This window comes from Oncorhynchus tshawytscha, linkage group LG12, assembly GCF_018296145.1.
Source record: "Oncorhynchus tshawytscha isolate Ot180627B linkage group LG12, Otsh_v2.0, whole genome shotgun sequence".
Lineage (NCBI taxonomy): Eukaryota > Metazoa > Chordata > Actinopteri > Salmoniformes > Salmonidae > Oncorhynchus > Oncorhynchus tshawytscha.
This window is the reverse complement of record NC_056440.1, coordinates 30,741,320-30,761,305: the sequence shown is the minus strand read 5'-3', so window position 1 is coordinate 30,761,305 and position 19,986 is coordinate 30,741,320. Positions and strand designations below refer to the sequence as shown.

The 19,986-nt window shown below is 43.7% G+C and overlaps 1 protein-coding gene across 1 annotated transcript; it reads left to right on the top strand.

Annotated features, from left to right (window-relative positions):
* Positions 1–1,785: 1,785 nt before the first annotated feature.
* On the top strand, positions 1,786–19,369 carry LOC112262930 (protein dispatched homolog 3-like). The gene is made up of 21 exons (XM_024438805.2): positions 1,786–2,152; positions 5,947–6,969; positions 9,000–9,219; positions 9,448–9,584; positions 9,771–9,905; positions 10,029–10,189; positions 10,341–10,480; positions 10,621–10,712; positions 10,823–10,987; positions 11,190–11,351; positions 11,701–11,850; positions 11,982–12,118; positions 12,231–12,400; positions 12,504–12,634; positions 12,764–12,939; positions 13,037–13,163; positions 13,274–13,419; positions 13,547–13,706; positions 13,859–13,972; positions 14,213–14,385; positions 15,038–19,369. The coding sequence occupies exons 2-21, from the start codon at positions 5,955–5,957 to the stop codon at positions 15,395–15,397; spliced, it is 4,071 nt and encodes a 1,356-aa protein (XP_024294573.1). The 5' UTR covers positions 1,786–2,152; positions 5,947–5,954; the 3' UTR covers positions 15,398–19,369.
* The last annotated feature ends 617 nt before the right edge of the window (positions 19,370–19,986 follow it).

Here is a 19,986-nt window from a genome sequence, read left to right as displayed (position 1 = left end):
GGCAGCTTCATTAAATAGCACCCGCAAAACACCAGTCTCAACGTCAACAGTGAAGAGGCGACTCCGCGATGCTGGCCTTCTAGGCAGAGTTCCTCTGTCCATTGTCTGTTATTTTGCCCATCTTAATATTTTCTTTCTATTGGCCAGTCTGAGATATGGCTTTTTCTTTGCAACTCTGCCTAGAAGGCCAGCATCCGGAGTCGCCTCTTCACTGTTGATGTTGAGACTGGTGTTTTGCGCATACTATTTACTCTACTCTATTTACTATCTACTCTAATGTACCTGTCCTCTTGCTCAGTTGTGCACCGGGGCCTCCCACTCCTCTTTCTATTCTGGTTAGAGACTGTTTGCAATGCTCTAGGAGTAGTACACAGCGTTGTACGAAATCTTCAGATTCTTGGCAATTTCTTGTATGGAATAGCCTTCATTGCTCAGAACAAGAATAGACTGATGAGTTTCAGAAGAAAGTTCTTTGTTTCTGGCCATTTTGAGCCTGTAATCGAACCCACAAATGCTGATGCTCCAGATACTCAACTAGTCTAAAGAATCAACAAAACTGTCCTCCTTTAATCAGCACAACTGTTCTCAGCTGTGCTAACATAATTGTAAAAGGGTTTTCTAATGATCAATTATAAACTTGGATTAGCTAACACAACATGCCAATAGAACACAGGAGTGATGGTTGCTGATAATGGGCCTCTGTACGCCTATGTATATATTCCATAAGAAATCTGCCATTTCCAGCTACAATAGTCATTTCCAACATTAACATTGTCGACGCTGTATTTCTGATCAATTTGATATTATTTTAATGAACAAAAAGTTAGAAATGTCCTTGTTTTTGAAAGGAAAGCTAAGTGACCCCAAACTTTTGAACGGTAGTGTAGGTCTACGCCCAGTGTAGTGTATCGGTACATGGACAAATGGGCACAATCAGCTGAGTAAACAGTGGAGAGAATATGTAAAACCATCACTGTATCGTAACAAAGAAAAGTGATGTGACAGCAAGCAGCCCTATCTGACCATATTATTCAATCATAGCAGCCTACTAAATAACCTCAATCGCAAATGGAATTTCATGTTGAATAAGCTCCGAGTGGCGCAGCGGTCTAAGGCACTGCTAGAGGCATCACTACAGACCCTGGTTCAATCCCGGGCTGTATCACAACTGGGAGTCCCATAGGGCGGCGCACAATTGGCCAGCATCTTCCGGGTTAGGGGAGAGTTTGGCCGGGGCAGGCTGTCATTGTAAATAAGAATTTGTTCTTAACTGACTTGCCTAGTTAAATAAAGGTTCAATAAAAAATATTAAAACATTTTGAGTTGCATTTAACAAAATTCATTAGATGTGAATGCAGCAGGGAATTGGGGAGCAAAACAATAAGAGATGTTTAAAGGGCTCAGATTCCTGGGGTGGAAATTATATGGCCTACACCTCGTCTTCCACTGTATCCAGTTACTCTGGTCTACCTCCTCTACTACCCCCCTCCTACCCCTTTCCTCCTCACAGAGCCCCGGCCAGACTATACCAACAAAATCCTCTTCAAACTAGAGGGGGACTCTGCTGCAGTCTTCCGGCAAAACCATCATTTTAGGCACGTGTTTCCTGACAAATAGAGCTTGAATCAGAGTCAGTCCATTTTCTGCTTTACCTGTTCGGCTTCGATGAGATTTATCCCTGTCAGACAGTCTCCTTGATGCTCAGGGCTGTGCTCTCCTCCCCTCCTCTCCCCATTGGTGAGTCAGTCAAGAGAGGAGCTTGAACAAAGCATTGAGAGAGAGGAGCTGCTGGGAGAGTGAAAGAACTGATACTCTCACTGACTCCGTCGCCTGGACAACCAGGCACAGAGGAGGGAGGGAAGAGAGAAAGAGAAAGGCAGAAAGGGAGAAAACAAAAAAATGATAGACAAGACTTATTAAGCAAATTAAAGATCTCATAAATCTTGTGTAGGAGAGGCTGTGCTGAGGTGCAGTCGCTCTCCCTCGTGCAGCTAGAGTACTATGAAAATAAAACGGATCAACAGAGAAAATTAAGAGAGCATCTGGAGAACAAGTTTGAAATGAAATTGTTCAGCATAGGTTTGCATCCTCAGAAGAGGACCCCATAGGGCTGCACATCCCATCAGTTCATACCTCTACTCATCAAGCTCAGGTAAGGTTCCCCAGCTCTGCCATACACTAAATGTATATTTTGTTTGGATATTACAGATGCTTAAATAATCAACTACACACCACAACAACAACTGAGCATGGCATTATCCTGTCATTCTCTCATTTACTAAGCCAAATAACATAGTCAATAGGTGGCAGCAAAAGGTCAACTCTGCCTGCAGCTTCTGAGGAGCACAGCTGCAGTAAATTGAGCTCTCAGGTGGATAGAGAAGTTTCAGAGACCTCTGAAGAAACCCAGGACCAGGCAAAGATTGCATTGGTTTCGTCTGTTGTCAAACTTCACATGGTATTGCATTTGAATTCTTAGATTGAAGGAAATTGCCCTGTAGATCTCCAGGCCATCATTCTGTCTTTTGCAATCACCCACCATCTCTCACGCAAGTGTAGCAGCAATAGTGAGCTTTCAACTTCAGGTTTACAGTACTTGTATTTGTTGAGGGGGTCATCCATGTATGCAAATATCAAACAAATTACTATCATTAGGTGCAAAAGGAGCACGAGAGCGTGAGGTCTTAACACTTGCACCGTGCTGAACCTTTATATCCTGGGGATATGTGAAGAATAGAGGCATCGCCCTCAGTGATTCTCCTGTAGTGATGCTCAGTGCTCATACATAAGCAATGTCTGTTTTTTGGAGTGCTGGGCTGAGATGAATGTCCCTGTATTAAATGGTGTTGCATGCTCTGTGAAATTACACCATGCTGAATCTGTGGGGCAGGAGAAACAGTGTGAAATCCATATTGGATGAGATGGAGGGAGGATGAAACAAGAGGGAGGGAGGGGAGGAAGGAAAGCAGAGGGGGGTGTACTATTTTTAGCTGTTGTCAGTAAGGAAGGTTATGTACCCCCCTTACCCCCACCTTTCGATATGCTTGTACACACACACACACACACACACACACACACACACACACACACACACACACACACACACACACACACACACACACACACACAGACACACACACACACAGACAGAAAGTAAGAAAGAAAAGCTTTATACGCCTGTTAGTTAGTTAGTTGGATGGCATGCTGGGAGTGTTTATAGTATCACATCAGGTCCACATGAGACTAACACAGTTTGCACAGTACCAACAAAACAGCACACTGCTACACAACTGCAATAGTCACCAACTGACATGCAACCCTGGTCTTTGGTGCTTCACACTCCAAAGTCAACTCAAAAAGCTAGCATTTGGTCTGTGGAACAGTTAAATCTTGAGTTATTTAGAAAGTTTATTCACATAGGGATATGAGTTGGTATTTTTGTATTTTATTAGGATCCCCATTACTTGTTGCTAAAGCAGCAGCTACTCTTCCTGGGGTTCACACAAACATAAGACCTGACATATACATCACATTAATAGACAAGGACAGAACACATTTCTTTTTGATTAGTTGTATCAGGGCAATTGGTATATCACAGCATTGTCAATAATGTAAAGAATTCTCGACCTCATCAAATACATTTATTTTTTCTGTGGAAAATCTGTAGTTGAAAAGAACCTATAAATTCTACTAGACAGCAGCTCTACAATATGGGGCTGAAACTAAATGTCAGACCAAGGAGTGAGTAAGACTAGAAGGATAAAGAGTTCCTGAATCATGCTGATTGAAACAGATGGGAGAATGCTTTTGTTGTCCATAAAGCCAGTCTTCACCAAGTTCCCTTCTATTTTTATTCCCCACCTGCACAGTCTAAATTGACTCCCTCCGCTCTCAAGCACTGAGAATAAATAGAAAAGTTGAACGATTCTCTCAGCTTGTCAACACATTCCTCATTCTCGGTTCAGCACTGGGAGCGTTACCCTGCAGTTGAGGCTTCTCTCATAATTAATGTACATTAGATATCGTATGGTTGGCAAAGCGGCGCAGCTGAATTCATTAACAGGGGAAAATGATGTGTCCCAGGAGCCTGTCAGAGACAGATTACTGTAGGAGGCATGGCAGTAATCTGCCTGTTGGTGGAGGGAGCCAGGGAGAGTCTACTTTGCACTATGTCTGTGTAACGGTGCACTCACCCAGCAAACGACCATTAACATGAAATGCACAACGTTGCTTTAATAGCATAACAGTCTTTGATGAGTGGTGTAAGTATGAGGGGCCAGCATGGTGTCTCACGACAACTGATCAGAAATTCCAGGGATGTGGAGACAAACAAGGCAGTTATGGAAATGTACAGAGCTAGCGGATTTAGACTGCCTTGAATATCAAACAGCACAAAGCTGCCTTTTATCACACAGGAGATCATCATTTGTTGATGGGTGACTGTTGCAGCCTAAGGTCCTCCATTCCCCTCCCTTCCCCCCTTTCTCTCTCTTCTTTACCCTCTTCTTCTCCCCTCCCAACGGACTGATCTTGTGTCTAATAAATTTGTCCTCTGAAGGGGTTGCAGACCCAGATGTTTTCCCAGTGCAGACAGAAGTTCAACTGCTCTGTTCTCTCAGTGAACGCGAACATTGGTGTCCAACTGTGTCTTGAACAATGGCATGGCATTGGGTGGGCTCTATTTATTTAAAAAATGTTTTATTTTATATTTTTCTTTAATTATTATTTTTCTTTTACCTTTATTTAACTAGGCAGGTCAGTTAAGAACAAATTATTATTTACAATGATGGCCTACCCCGGCCAAACCCGGATGATGGTGGGCCAATTGTGCGCCACCCTATGGGACTCCCAAACACGGCCAGATGTGATACAGCCTGGATTCAAACCAGGAACTGTAGTGATGCCTCTTGCACTGAGATGCAGTGCCTTAGACAGCTGCACCACTCAGGAGCCCATTGTCATGGTGATCTCCTTGAATATAGTGTATTTGTGGCTATGTGCAATTGCAGCTGCAAATCTGAATAGATAGCTGTTATCAGCCGTAGTAGGCTAATTACACAAATTATCTTAATGCCTTTCTTGGTTCTTGATCAATGGCCATAGGTTTACTTAACCACCAAATGAACAGTCGATCCAAACACACTTACCTTATCGGAAATGAAAATATTCAAGACCCAGGCTGAAGACAGATGCTCCCGCTCTTTTGGCCTCCCTTGCCCCACCTAGATGACCCTTGAGTTCTATTTTAAAGATAGTAGATGACTTGCCAATTTTCCTTTAACACGACTATTTCCACTTGAATACCAAGTCACTGCATTATCTTGTGTTTGCAGCAGAGTGAGAAGAGGAAGGAACAATAGACTGACACGATCAGGCAGAAGCTGTCTATCACCAGGCATAAAACACCTAACATATTCCACACCTCTATCTTACATTCCACACCTCTCTCCCCTGTCAGTAATTAGACAAGTGAGATGATTTAATTTGCTGCAGATCAGCCGAACCCAAGTCGACTGCTGATATGGACAAGGACACCACCGAGCACTCAAGGGGAGATGGTTTTCGCACACACTGAAGGAAGGAGTGAGAGGAATCAAATTGCAGCCAGTACTCTCTCTAAGCCCCCAGCCACAATTCAGCATCTTAAACGGTGGGCTTAGCAGACCATATACTGCTTTGGGCCCTTGAGACAAGGTCCATCTTCTTCCTAAATTCTCCCCTTTACTTTTCTGTGAGCTGAATAGGAACCCTGTGTGTCTTGGCTGTTGAGGGACATATTTAATTGTTGTGTCCTTGTTGGCTGTGTACTGCAGAATATCCTGAAACCACTGTTATGTTTGCTCTGGAAATCACCTATAGTTTAGGTCTATGTTTTCATGTCCAAGGACAGAAGAGGATTTACATTAGGGAAGTGAGTGATGATGAAGTACTCTGTGTGTTTGACAGGTGCTGCCATGGACTTAGAAGACGAGCCGTTGTTATTCCAGAGCAGCTGGGATGCTGAGGAGGAAGAGGAGCAGGACGAGGAAGATGGGGAGTCAGATACACAGATTAATGGGGGGAGCAGCACCACTGGAGGCAGCATAGTGTGGGGGGCGGTGGGCTGGGTCTACACACAGCCCTGGGTGAGTGGGGTGGTCCTGGGAGTTGGAGTCTTTCTTCCCTGTGCCCTCTCTGCCTACATGTTCCTATACTGCCCCCCATTGGACATAGACCTTTCCTACAGTGCCTTTGAGGTTCACAGCCACTTCTCCGCTGAGCGGTTTGATGCACTCACCATTGCCATAAAGACTCAGTTGGGGTCCTGGGACAGACGCAGGCGTGACGTGAACCACTATGACTTCACTGCTCTACAGGAGCTGCTGTTAGACAGACTGGGTAGGCAGGGAGATGAAGCATCCAACTGGACATCACACGGAGGGCTGAATTCGAAATCTCTGAAAAACCACACGTTCAAAAGAGTAGTTATGCAACAGAGAGGAGTTGCCCTGAGTCAGCAAGAGACTGAGAGGCATATAGAGGCAAGGGCTGGTAAAGCAAAGATAAGAGAGGAGGATAAAAATACAACTAACTTAGGAAAACCTGAGAGTCATGAGTCCAAAGGGGAAGAGGGCGACAGAGACAGTGAGAGATCTCACACTAGGATGCGCAGGTTTGCTCCCAACTACTCATACCTGCAGAGCCAAGCCCTGTGGAGGATGGAGCTGGTGTTTGTAGCTCAGGGTGGGGACGACAACAACATCTTCACCCCAGAGCGTCTCCGCACCATCCACCACATAGAGCACCTGCTCATGCAGCACCCCCAGTTCCACCAGTTCTGTTGGAAGCCTCTGGAGGTCCTGAGAGACCTGCCCCTGGGCCCCTCCTACTGCTCCCCTCCAAGCTCCCTCCTCTCCTACCTCTTCCCCAGTGAACGGGGAGGCAGGATCTACTATGATGGCATGGGACCTGACCTGGCTGACATCCATGGTGAGTCTGAGCTTCATAAAACTTGGCATTACTGTGGGTACAGTCCAGTGGCGATCAGTGCTGTTTAAGATCCGCAAAGACATTTGTTTTTTCTTCATGGGTATGGCCTTATTTCTATTACAGCATATTGGATGACTGTCATTCATATTCCATTCACCCAGTTCAATGTAACTGTGATAGGTTTAATCTACTACATGATACTCTACTTTTCCCTATATCCATCATGAGGTTGCTACAACCTAGCCTATGAATGAAAGTTTACAATGTAGATGCACACAGGTCGAGCTGATATACAGTAGGGTGCAATCATTAGTCCAACAGTTTCTATTGGACAAATTCAGGTCTGTTTATCCCCGTTTTGTTCCGCTTGCTTCCATTTAGGAAATGTTTTTCGGCAGAATAAATACACCCCTGATCATGTGTAAACATAGTTAACTTTCATAGCAGCCATGTTGTATTCATGCATCTATGCGCTTTCCTCCTCTCCCCTTGTCCCTTTGCTTGTGGACTTCAATGCACAACACATAAGCTGTGTGTGACCAGGCAAAAACACCTTTCCAAGCCAAACCATATCATAACCGCTACACACAGTCTACATCGTTATCTCCATATTAGATAAAGCAACATCATAGCCAGCATAGCTAATAGAACTAACATGTTAGTTAACCCGCTACAATCATGCAGTAACGTTACAGTGTACAGTCAGTAAGCAGTTACACCGGCAGGCCGCAGTGGCAGTAAATTAGTCAAACCAAAAGCTTACCTTGACTTGGAGGACTTCCAGTGTTGTGTTGGGATAGTCATAGCCAGCTAGCTAACATAGCATCCCTCTGTCTGAGCAGGGTAGGCAAAACTAAATAACAGTAGGCAAAACTAAATTACATTAGCTGCATTAGCTAGCTAAGTAAGTGAAACCGAAATTGAAAAATGGCACTTTCTCTCTCTCTTGCTTCTCCATTTTGGGAAGAAATGTATTTGTTCAAACTGTTCAACTATTGTCTTTCTCTCTCTTTGAGTTAACTACTAACCACAAAAATTCAGTCTTCAGTCACCCATGTCATAGACTGTTCTCTCTGCTACCGCACGGCAAGCGCTACCGAAGCTCCAAGTCTAGGCCCAAAAGGCTCCTTAGCAGCTTCTATCCCTAAGCCATAAGACTGCTGAACAATTAATCAAATGGCCACCCGGACTATTTACATACTATTTACCCCCCCCCCTCCTTTTTTTACGCTGCTGCTACTCACTGCATATTATCTATGCATAGTCACTTTACCTTTACCTACACGCACATTACCTCAGTAGCGGTACCCCCTTTATATAGCCTCGTTATTGTTATTTTATTGTATAACTTTTTATTTTATTTTTTACTTCATTTATTGAACTGCATTGTTGGTTAAGGGCTTGTACGCAAGCATTAGGTTGTATTATGTAACAAATAAAATTGTATTAGATTTTATCTTCTGCAGTGTTAGCTAGCTGTACCTTTTGCTTTCAGCACTAGATTCATTCTCTGATCCTTTGATTGGGTGGACAACATGTCAGATCATGCTGCAAGAGCTCTTATAGAGCCCTGATAGGTTGAAGGACGTTTTCATAATTACTGTGTAAGTTTATTGAAGGGGGTGAGAACCATGAGCCTCCTAGGTTTTGTATTGAAGTCAATCTACCCAGAGGAGGACGGAATTGAGCTGTCCTCCAGCTACAATATGGTGCTACCCCAGAGAGTGCTGGTGAGGCTACTGTAGACCTTCATTGCAAAATAGTGTGTTTTAATACATTATTTGGTGATGTGATTATATTTAGTATAGTTTTATCTAAAAACACAAATGTTTTTTATGTTTCACGATTTTTATTATCACAGAGGATGGTCCTCCCTTTCCTCCTCTGAGGAGCCTCCACTGGTATAGTCACTGCTCTGCATGATTAAGTAGGGAGCTTGTCCTTCATTTTATTTTGGGAGGTCATTTGAAACATCAGAGGGATCTGGCAGTGACTACCACTTTGATCTTCACTTGTGTTTCTGTTCCCAGGTGCTCTGAGTCTAGCGATTACACACCCACAGTTCTACTGGTATGTGGATGAGAGTCTGGCCCCTGACCGGCTCTCCTCCTCTCTTCTGCGCAGTGAGATCCAATTCGGAGCTCCGTTGCCCTCATACTACTCCCTCCAGGACCGGCCCGAGGAGCAGAGGCAGCGCTTCAGGAACTTTGTGGTTCAGTACGCTGACATCCTGGCTCAGCAGTCCACCAGGTGGGCTATGGCTTATAAACTCTAAAAAACAAAAGAGCCATCGATATTGAGATTAACTGATGTTGTTCTTAATTTCCCCCAAGACTTGACTTTGTAAATATTGTCTCCGCTTTCCAGACCAATTGAAATTAAGCACATCAAAAGAGTACCTCCTTTCATGACACCCACACATTATTCTTCCATTCCCTCTTTCTGACTACGAACGTCTCTGGGTTTGTGTGATGCCAGCCAGGTGAAGGTGCTGTATGGGGGCACAGAGCTGTTTGATAACGAGGTGAGACAGACCTTCCACAGAGACATGTTGCTGGCGCTGATCAGTGGGGGCTGCATCACTCTACTGGTCTATGTCCTCACCTCCTTCTCAGGTAATTTCCCATGCACTCTCTCACCTGCATTGGATATTACATGCATGTTATTCTAACATTTCCTATACTTAATTTGCTGTCATACATAGTATCTGATAAAAGCTAGCATAAGTATCTTATTCTTAGAATTTTGATACCACATGAGCATGAGGTCTCCCACCCAGTCTATTTGGTGCGTCTCTACAGTGTTCCTGACATTCTTTGGGCTCACTAGCATTGGTCTGAGCTGCCAGGTGGCTCTCTTCCTCTACCATGTGGTCTTTGGGGTGAGGTACCTTGGCATCCTCAATGGAGTTGCAGCCTTTGTGATCATTGGCATTGGTTAGTGACAATATTAAAATATACTCTAGAATTTCTCTCATGGTCAAACTGGTTGAGAAACAACATCTTTGTTACAGGTAACATGCCACTCTTTATTCTGTTTCCCCTCTTACTGTTCTCCAGGTGTGGATGATGTGTTTGTGTTCATCAGTACCTTCAGACAGGCTTCCCACTTGGTCCACCCGGTGCAGAGGATGATGTACACGGTGAAAACTGCTGGCCGAGCCACCTTTCTCACCTCCTTCACCACCGCAGCTGCCTACGCTGCTAACACCTTCTCACAGGTACTCAGAAATATTGTCAGGCCATATCGCATAATCCTTCCAAAGGGAATGGATAGCTCTGAGGTCAAACTGTCTGTAAACAGTATGTATCAATATGAAAAGTACAATGTAAATGTATTGTGATATTGAGGTCTTTTACCCTTACAAACAGATTCCAGCAGTGCATGACTTTGGCCTGTTCATGGCCCTCATTGTCAGCTGCTGCTGGCTCTGGGTGTCCATCCTCATGCCCGCTGCCCTGTGTATCTGGACCCAGTGTGTTGACCCCCAGGAGAACACCTGTCTCAAGTGGTGTGATTCCATCTTTCCTCCTTTTTTTGCTAGAGAACAGAGTTCCTACTCTTGTGCTGCTTGCCTTTTCATTCTGTTTTCCTACTATGAACAAAGTGAGGATCTAAAGCTGCATCTCTCTGATGCACTTTATTTTAAAGGTGGAAAGCACTTACAGGACTGTCAGTTAGTCACAGTCCTTTGTCAGATGAGGATGAAGATGTGGCCCTCCTGTCGGTGGAGATGGAGCCAGGTGAGATACTGATCTGGACAGAGCTGCATAAATGAATGGCAGGAGAATGAAAGGTACTAGAGTCCTGACACTATTCATCCCCCCTCTCTGTCTCATCCTGTCCCATCTAGGCTCCTGTGACACTGATGTAGATGCAGCCATTTTGTCCCTGTCAGTGGAGACCTCGCTCTCACCCCCAGGGCGGGGGACTGCAGGCGTGGTCAGCGCTAACCTTCAGTGGGCTCTGAGGCACTGGGTGGCAGAGCCAGCCGTGGAGAAGCGCAAAGTCATTCTAGGTAAGGGCTCTGTCTGTCTGCAGGGGCTGGGAAAATCACATCTCATGATGCCCATATGCCTTTTTCAACTTAAGTGTTTTGTATTGCCTATCCCTTGCTCTTCCTCACAGAAAAGCAATTTAATCTAATGCCTCTCCCCTCAGTGATCTACCCCATCTGACCTGGCTCTCTCACAGGCCAGTCTTTGTCTTGCTGCCCATAGGCATCTACATCCTGGTCCTGCTGCTGTCTGCTGGGTGCTGCTGCCTCCTGCGACCGGCTACTCATGCCCCGTTACTATTTCGCCCAGACACCAACCTCCAGACTCTACTGGGACTGAGGAACAACCTCAGTGCCCAGGGCATCTCTTGCCACATGTGCTCTGGTGAGACGACACCATCAATCTGTGTGATGGAACCCAGATGGGTGTAAAGTAAACCGATTCCACTACTTTAAACCCAAATTAACTTTAAACCCAGGTCCTGCAACTGTCTGGCTGTAAATGTCTTCATATGACATGGTACAATTCATTTTAAACTGGGATATTAATTTACAGTCGACTCCTGATAAGAACTGACTCAATGACATTTTTCTTCCTACGGATATTTGCATGCTCGAGTTCAGTGCCCACATTCACTACACTCCCAGGCCATTGCATGTATCAGGATATTAAGGTCAGCTGAGCATTTGGCTTTGATTTGAAGTGTTGAATGGAAGTGTCATATTTCCTGCAGGTCTGTTCATGGAGAAGCCACATCTTCTGCACAGCCCTACCCATACAACCCCCTCCATGCCTGGGTTTCACGCTCAGCAACATACACAGAGCCCTTCAAACTCAACTCTACAAAGCCCAATCACACCAAGCATATCCTCCATCACAACAGGTACTGGATAAAATGGTATTATATATCCAAAGAGGATCCACATGAATATATCCGTGGCAATGTTCTGGCAATGTTTTAATGTGTGCCTCTATTTCTCTACTGCTGCCACTCACTGTATCCTTTCATGGCAGGGCCTCTGTTGACAGTGTATGTCTCTAAGCTGGATGTGGGTGCTTCGATCACTCTGTACCGCTTCTCTCTGAATACCAGCGTGCCATCGCCCTGGAAAAGCCTCAGTGCCGGGCATGGAGAAGTTCCATCCTTTCAGGTTAGGAGACCCACAAATATAAACACACTATTTCTGGGTTATGATCTAATATCTCACCTCTGATAACCAACTCCATCATATACTTAGTATAGCTTCTGGTGTCTCTAAACAGGCATACAGTGGACCTCACAGCAACTTCAGCACCCACATGACTGTGTGTGTGTCCCGTGTGTACCACCCCCACCCTCGCTGGATGATCACTTCCCAGTCATGTGATCCACGCCACGGCTGGAGGTCAGAGTTCAGCTTCTATGTGGCATCAGCTGAGCAGCAGCACAGCAGGTAAGAGGAATGATGAGGGACAGATGATGGCTGAATAGTGAATTAATCAATCAGTCAAGCTTTTTGTGGGCAAGTTGTTGACAGAGCTCCTTGTGCCTCCCAGGAGGTTGTACTTTGCCCAGCACAAGCTGAGTCCTCATCCCAGCCGAGTGTGTGCAGAACCACCTGGCTGTGTGATCAGCTCCGGGCCTGACGGACCCACAAAGGGCTCTTTCTACATTCCACTACCCACAGGTAAGAGGGAGAACACCTGGAGGTAGAAGACATCAGGGAACTGCATAAATGCTCTGCATTGGTTTAATGAATGTTTGCCTATGAATGTGAGGGAGTTACTTTTTTCCTCATTTGTACCTTATTTCAAAGATTCCACCTCAACCAAAAGGTCCAAGACTTCTGGTTTTAACCCCTGTAGTGGAGGTGGCTGTGGCCAGCCAGCAGTCCGTCCTCTGGTTGACACTGGTGCGATGGTGTTTGTGGTTTTTGGAATACTTGGAGTCAACCGCACCCAACGAACAGACAACCACGTCATTGGGGACATGGTGAGGGGCCAAGTGCATGACAATAACGATATAAGGTGTAATTCAATAATCAATACTGTTTTAGTGGTATTGATTTGTTCTAAAATTATCTCCAAAGGGCAGTGTGATATTGGATCCAAACTTCGATATCTTCCAAGAGATTGGACACCTCTGCCAAATCTGTAAAGCTATCAGTGCTAATAAACAGCTTGTGAAGCCGGGAGGAGCCCAGTGTCTACCGTCAGGTACCAACTGCACAGACACAGTCTAACAAATATAACCGCACACATAAACCATGTTTGTTATGAGTTTCATGTATTCACTCTCTTGTACTCCCTCTCTCTCTCCCCCTTAGGCAACAAGCTTTCTTCTATCCTGCCCTTACTCAACCCAGACTGCCACTCCCTCCCTGAGCCCAACCTTCTGCCAGGCCAGCTGTCCCATGGGGTCGTGGGGACGCATGGTGGCAGAGTAAGCTGGCTCTCCATGGCCTTTGAGTCTGTGAGTACAACGGTTGTCTGTGGTGTATACTACCACCTCTAATGTAATGTTAATGTTAATGTTGTAGCCCAGTCCAGATCTGTGTCAGAAACTGAGCCCATGTCTTTTTCATCTGTCTGTTCCCAAGACCACCTACAAGGGGAAATCCTCTTTCCAGACACACTCAGACTTCCTCCAATGGGAGACCTTCCTACAAGAGCAGCTCTCGACTCTCCCAGAGTCCTCTGCTCTACGGAGAGGTTTCCAGACCTGTGAGCACTGGAAGCAGATCTTTATGGAAATCATAGGCAAGTGGAGAGGCCGGAGGACACAGTTGTTCCATACCTAAGGCACAATCAATAAATGTTTCATTTTTATGTATCTAAAAGATTATTTCAGTCCTTCTGGGAATGTAACCTTCCTGTGCTGACTGACTACTTCCTCTGTGGGTTTTCTGTAGGTGTTGAGAGCGCCCTCTGCAGTCTGCTCCTGTCCCTGGCCATCTGTGTGGCAGCTGTGTCTGTTTTCACTGCCCATCCGCTTCTGCTACTGCCAATACTGCTCACCATCCTGGGTAAGATACTGCTGATCAAACCTTTGTCATCAGATAGGCCCATTATGCATAGACTGCAGAGAAAAGTCTCCAATAATAAGATATGATGCAGTATTGATATGAAGTGTTATTGGGAATAATGTAAGAGAAAGTCATTAACTGTTGTACCGTACATATTGTATTTTCTGTGGTTTTAGCCTTGGGAGGGTTAGGGGTCATCTGTCTGTCAGTGTGCAACATTGAGCTCCTGACCAAATACAGGGGTCATCTGTCTGGTGGTGGCCATCATGTACTGGCTGGGCTGGGAGTTGGGGGCCGTGGAGGCCATCTCTCTGTCCATCCTTGTGGGCTCCTCAGTGGACTACTGCCTGCACCTGGTGGAGGGCTACCTGCTAGCTGGGGAGACCATACCAGCCACATCAGGACACACTATGGTACATACAACACATAATCTGATAATCATCTATAACTTGCATAGAGGTATTGAATTCACTCCTTTATATATTCTACTGTAAGAGAGTAAAACTATGTAAATTAAGGATTTGCCTCGACAATATTCAGTTTACCTAAAACGTCCATTGCAGCCGTTTTTATCTCAATATCAAATCATTTCTGGATAATAATTTAGTACCTCACTGTGATTATTTTATTACAATTTTCATTGAAAACAAACAACAATAGCTTCTAAGCAAAGAGCAAAGAGCAATTTCTCAAGCAAGAATTTTGCTAGGACTATCTGGGAGTGGTCTGAGTAGGGAGGGGAAAACTGAAAATGTGCTGTTATTGTCAGAGGTTTGGAAGTGTTTCTTATTGGTCTCTTGACTAATTTACATCACCAGGCAGGCCAAAAATCTCCATCCCTCCAACACAGGCTGTCTTTTCAAACTGCTCTTACACTAAAGGGGCATTATCATAATTTTCATACTATTATTCCAACCTCATAGTTTGGAATTATATAAACACAGAAAAGTCACATTTTTGACTCCACAGGGCCTTTAAAAGTCATCATATTTAATGAAATAAGCCTGAGGGAAATAATGCATAAAGAGAAACGACTCATTCTATCAATCTGTTTTTCATTCTCAGAGCCTGTCAGCTAAAAGGCAGAGAAGGTCCCTAGATGCAGTAAACCACGTGGGAGTTGCCATTGTGTCCAGTGCTGTCACCACCGTGATCTCCACAGTCCCTCTCTTTTTCTGTGTCATCGTGCCTTTTGCTAAGTTTGGCCAGATTGTGGCCATTAACACAGCAGTGTCCATCTTGTTTACCCTGACTGTGACTGCAGCCATGTTGGCCACCATGGGCCCTGCCAACTTCAACAGGCCTCCTGGTGCCGTGCTGAAGGCCAGCCTGGCAGTACTGGGCACCACAGCCTTTGGCGCTGCCTTGTGCTGGGCAGGAGGGCAACTAGGACCAGTCACCTGGCACACAGCAGTTACCATGTGACCCCACAAACATAACTCAACTACTACTGTCACTGTTACCTCTGTAAGCAGAACCAAAAGGCTCGGTCTAAACGTCAGTGTAGTATTGTTCTATACATGCAGGTGGAAGGTTTCAGATGTACGTAAAAGCATCTTGTGGAAGTAGATATTTCTTTGTGTGGATGATTTAAAGTTTAATAATGTTTTCCCAAAAGAACAGAACATAGTCTGTTGAGAATAGGTAGTCTGCAGGACATGCTTTGGTTTCTGTGGATGCAGCCTACTGCTGAAAGGAGATGACACAATGGTAACGAAATACTGGTTGAGTCCACATTGTTCTATTGTCCACGTTATTCTGTTCCTGACAGTAAAATCACTGACTGTTCTCTGACCTCCTGTTGTTAGCACTGACCTCATCTCTGGCAGTTTGAAACCACACTTTGAAGTCCAAAAAGACAGGTATTGTACCATAAACAAATGCAAGCCAGAATGTGTCATGCACTCCCTTATTCCAGTGATATCACTCATATCACATCCCACTGGGTACATACCTCAGTTCAATGTCTAGTTTTGATTTACATTTGGTTGAATTGTCAACTAACATGAATTCACAACCTGGACTTAGGGGTAGATGTCACATAGTACACGTAAATCCAGGACACTGCAATTAGTATGATATGTTACGTTTCTTATGGTATGTACTAATTTGTGGATCTCCATCATCCATTTTGTATGATATGTTACAAATGATAATTTGTTTTAATATGATATATTATGAATTGCAATTCGTACAATATGTCAAAAAATATATATATAAAAATGTATGGTGTTACGAATTTTGTTGTGGCTAGCGTTAGCTAGGTGGCTAAAATTAGCTATGCTGGCTAGGGGTTAAGGTTAGGGTTAAGAGTTAGGTTAAATGGTTAAGGTTAGGTAACATATTATGTAGATGCAAAGTTGCTAATTAGCTAAAATACTAAAGTTGTTCTTCATGAAATTCGAACACACAAGCTTTGGGTTGCTGGACATTCGCAACCATACGAATCCATGCCAAAAATAACTACTGTATCATACTAATTTGAGTTTACTATGTTATGTCTAGTCTATCAGACCAGGCTGGAATTCAATGTGGATTCAACAACAACAAAAATCACTTTCTCATTGGGTTTAGGTTAAATGTTGGGTGAAAAAATGACAACATTCCCTGACATTGATGACTTTTTGCAAATCCAATCAATTATCCACATTGATTCAATGTCAACACAGACCTTTTGGTTGAAATGACATACAATTTCTCTTCACTTATATGATTGTTCAAAAGAGAATGTTAGGAGTCATAAGGTTATTCACCACAAGGCAGATAAATGTACATTTAGAAGGATGTAAAAACATGGATGAAAGGTACTGCAGCTGTAGGCCTACTCCAGGAATTAACATGGGTAATGGGGAATTATTTTTTTTAAATTCCCCCAAAGTTGGTACAATATGCAATTCCACAAAATACAAACAGGTTGTCGCATGGAAACCTTTTAGCCTAGCATATTTACTTCAAACAAATTCGCCATAAATGCAAAGCGAACGCATAATTAACACTGCCGGACTGCACAAGTGAGCCGAATGCAGGTAATAACCATCAGGAAAACCTTACAGTAGGCTATAGCCTAGAAATTAACAAGAGCCTCGCTGGGCTGCTCTTAAACCTGTCATTGTGAATCTTCAGACAGGCACGAATTTGACAGGCCTATGCACAATTCACTAGGCAGCTCTGTCACCAGACACAATTCAGAGGCTATTCTAGAGCCTTGGCTATTTTCATATCCAGTCGCAATACCACCGAAACGCCAAATCCTGACTCCTGTATCGCATGAAAATTCCTAACTTTGTTCTGTAATCCATATGTTGCATTATTTGGGCCCCCGAATGGCGCAGCTGTCTAAGGCGCTGCATCTCGGTGCCAGATGCGTCACTACAGTCCTTGATTCGAATCCAGGCTGTATTACAACCAGCCATGATTGGTAGTCCCATTGGGCGGCGTACAATCGACCCCGCGTCGTCTGGGTTTGGCCGTAATTGTAAATAAGAATTTGTTCTTAAACTGACTTGCCTAGTTAAATAAAAAGTTACATAAAAAATAAAATAATGATCAAGGCACGTCTCACCTATGCATGGCAAAATACCTCTATAACATTTCTCCATCTTCTCTGCGCAGTCTGGTATTTGCCCATAATGAGAGCTTTGGTAGAGATTGTGTGATCAAAAAAACGGTATGCGAGTAGATATTCATGTTTTTGAAAGAGTTGGTCCCTGTTAAGATCGCCTACCTTGATATTTAAACTATTTCCACTCTTTATCTCCCCATTATTTATGAGCTGATCTGCTATCTGTATCCCATAATCATCTCATATATTTGGAAAAATCTAGTTGATCCGTCATTCGTTGGAGGTTATCTGGCATTTTAGCAATTATGGCTTTTGACTGCCATTACAAAGTTAGAATGATTCGACAACCCTGTACTCGGAGTGCGCTCTGTCTCGAGATATCCTACTGCTGAAATGCACTGGCGATCAAAGATCATATTATTGCTGAATATATGTTTCATTTTCTCTGAAATCTGTACATATTGGCGCATGCAGCCAAGTGATGAGGTGGCACAGCGACCTTATTTGGGGAGAACCCTGGAGTAGGGACCATATCTTGGTTTTAAACGCTTTAAATGCATTTCCGATTTTTGCTGTATGGGACTATCGGGATAAATATGAATCCCTACTGTACTCTGACTCTTGTCCGTTTTATATATGTGCATTTCAGATGTAGCGTGAGATGTAGCTTAATGTATAAGTATCTATGCTGCTAACACATTTGGAAAGTGATTCCTTGAATCTTGAGACTACTAACACACTCTTTAAGTGCTGCAACATATTGTGCACATAGAGCAGTGATTTGAGGAGCACCTTGGAGGAAAGGAAATTGCAATTCCACGAACAATGCCACAGCCAGGAGTAATTCAACTTCAACAGCAGACAAGGACATTAAGGAGAAGCCACACCTACCTGAACAAAATGCAACAACAAGAAATGCTAACCTGTCATTATGGTTCAAATGCACTGTACATTTCTCTCTGAGGTATGCACTGTACATTTCTCTCAGAGGTATGCACTGTACATTTCTCTGAGGTATGTACTGTACATTTCTCTCCGAGGTATGTACTGTACATTTCTCTCCGATGTATGTACTGTACATTTCTCTCTGAGGTATGCACTGTACATTTCTCTGAGGTATGCACTGTACATTTCTCTGATGTATGTACTGTACATTTCTCTCCGAGGTATGTACTGTACATTTCTCTCCGATGTATGTACTGTACATTTCTCTCCGAGGTATGCACTGTACATTTCTCTCTGAGGTAAGAGGTACCCTATCTTCCTGCACTGCAGATTGTAAATGGGAAAATTGTAAACATAGACAAATGTGAGTTACGTTCTGTGGTGAAGGTTTCTCTCTTCTATGGCACAGTACATCTTAAAACATGCTCTTTCCTTGAAGGGTGTTAAAAAAATGTATTTTTCCCATGTGCTTTTATATCAATAGTAGGCTTGTATGCTTCCCTTTACCCTTTTTCTGTCCACCTACCTACAATACACAAACCTCTACCAACTGCTCACACAATGGCTGTTTGAATGACCCAACCCTAAGATAATAATAATAACATGATCACTTGTGAGCCTCTCAGGTGAAGGCACTCAATGCTCTTTGCAAAGCACTTGATGGTACTTACTATAACTCACTTGGCTCCCTCTACTGCTTTCAGGCTAGTAGAGAGCACTGTTTTATACACCAACGCAAAGGCTTTCTCCTGCCCTGCAGACAAGGTCAAACACATTGGTTCATTTATGTGACACAATAATGGTTTTAAAGGGAGTTACTTGATGTAACTGTAACTAGTCTTGTTATGTGTGTGTATTGCTGTTAATATTAAATAAAGCAGATATCTTTAGAAGAATGTTCTTGAAAGTGGTTATTTTCTTTCACTGCATTTCAAAGTTAATTTTAAAAGACTGATAATTGAAATGATATAGGCTAATGTTTGCATATACCCTTTGTATGAGCCATCTGTCTTAAATCACACATTTCAACAGCACTACCCACTAACTCTAAGCATTTATAGATGTTCTTGAAGGGCAAACATCCAACAGAGATGTTATTTTGGTAGTATTTGATTGCAAGTACTTCTCTCTACAGCTGAACAATCGAGTGGGTTTAGTGGTGTGCGTCCTTGTCTCCCCCACCCCCCACCCCCTTGACTCTGATTTAGCTTGGTAACACAATGTTTCAGGAGAGCAGGGATACTAAGAGAGATGTCATAATCAGCTTAGTGTGACACTCAGCCAATGTGAGAGCTAGGAGGAGAGCTTGACATGTCTCCTCTAGTGACAGTTAATAATTCATGACAAATATCTCAGGATTAATAATGAATTGCAATGAGTGTAATGAATTTTCCATTTCAGCCATTAGGGGAACACAGAACTGTTATTGACACAAGCCTTATTGTCTGATGACTAAAATCAGACAGCAGCAGTCTGCCAGCTTATGTTCAAATATGGAATTAGTATA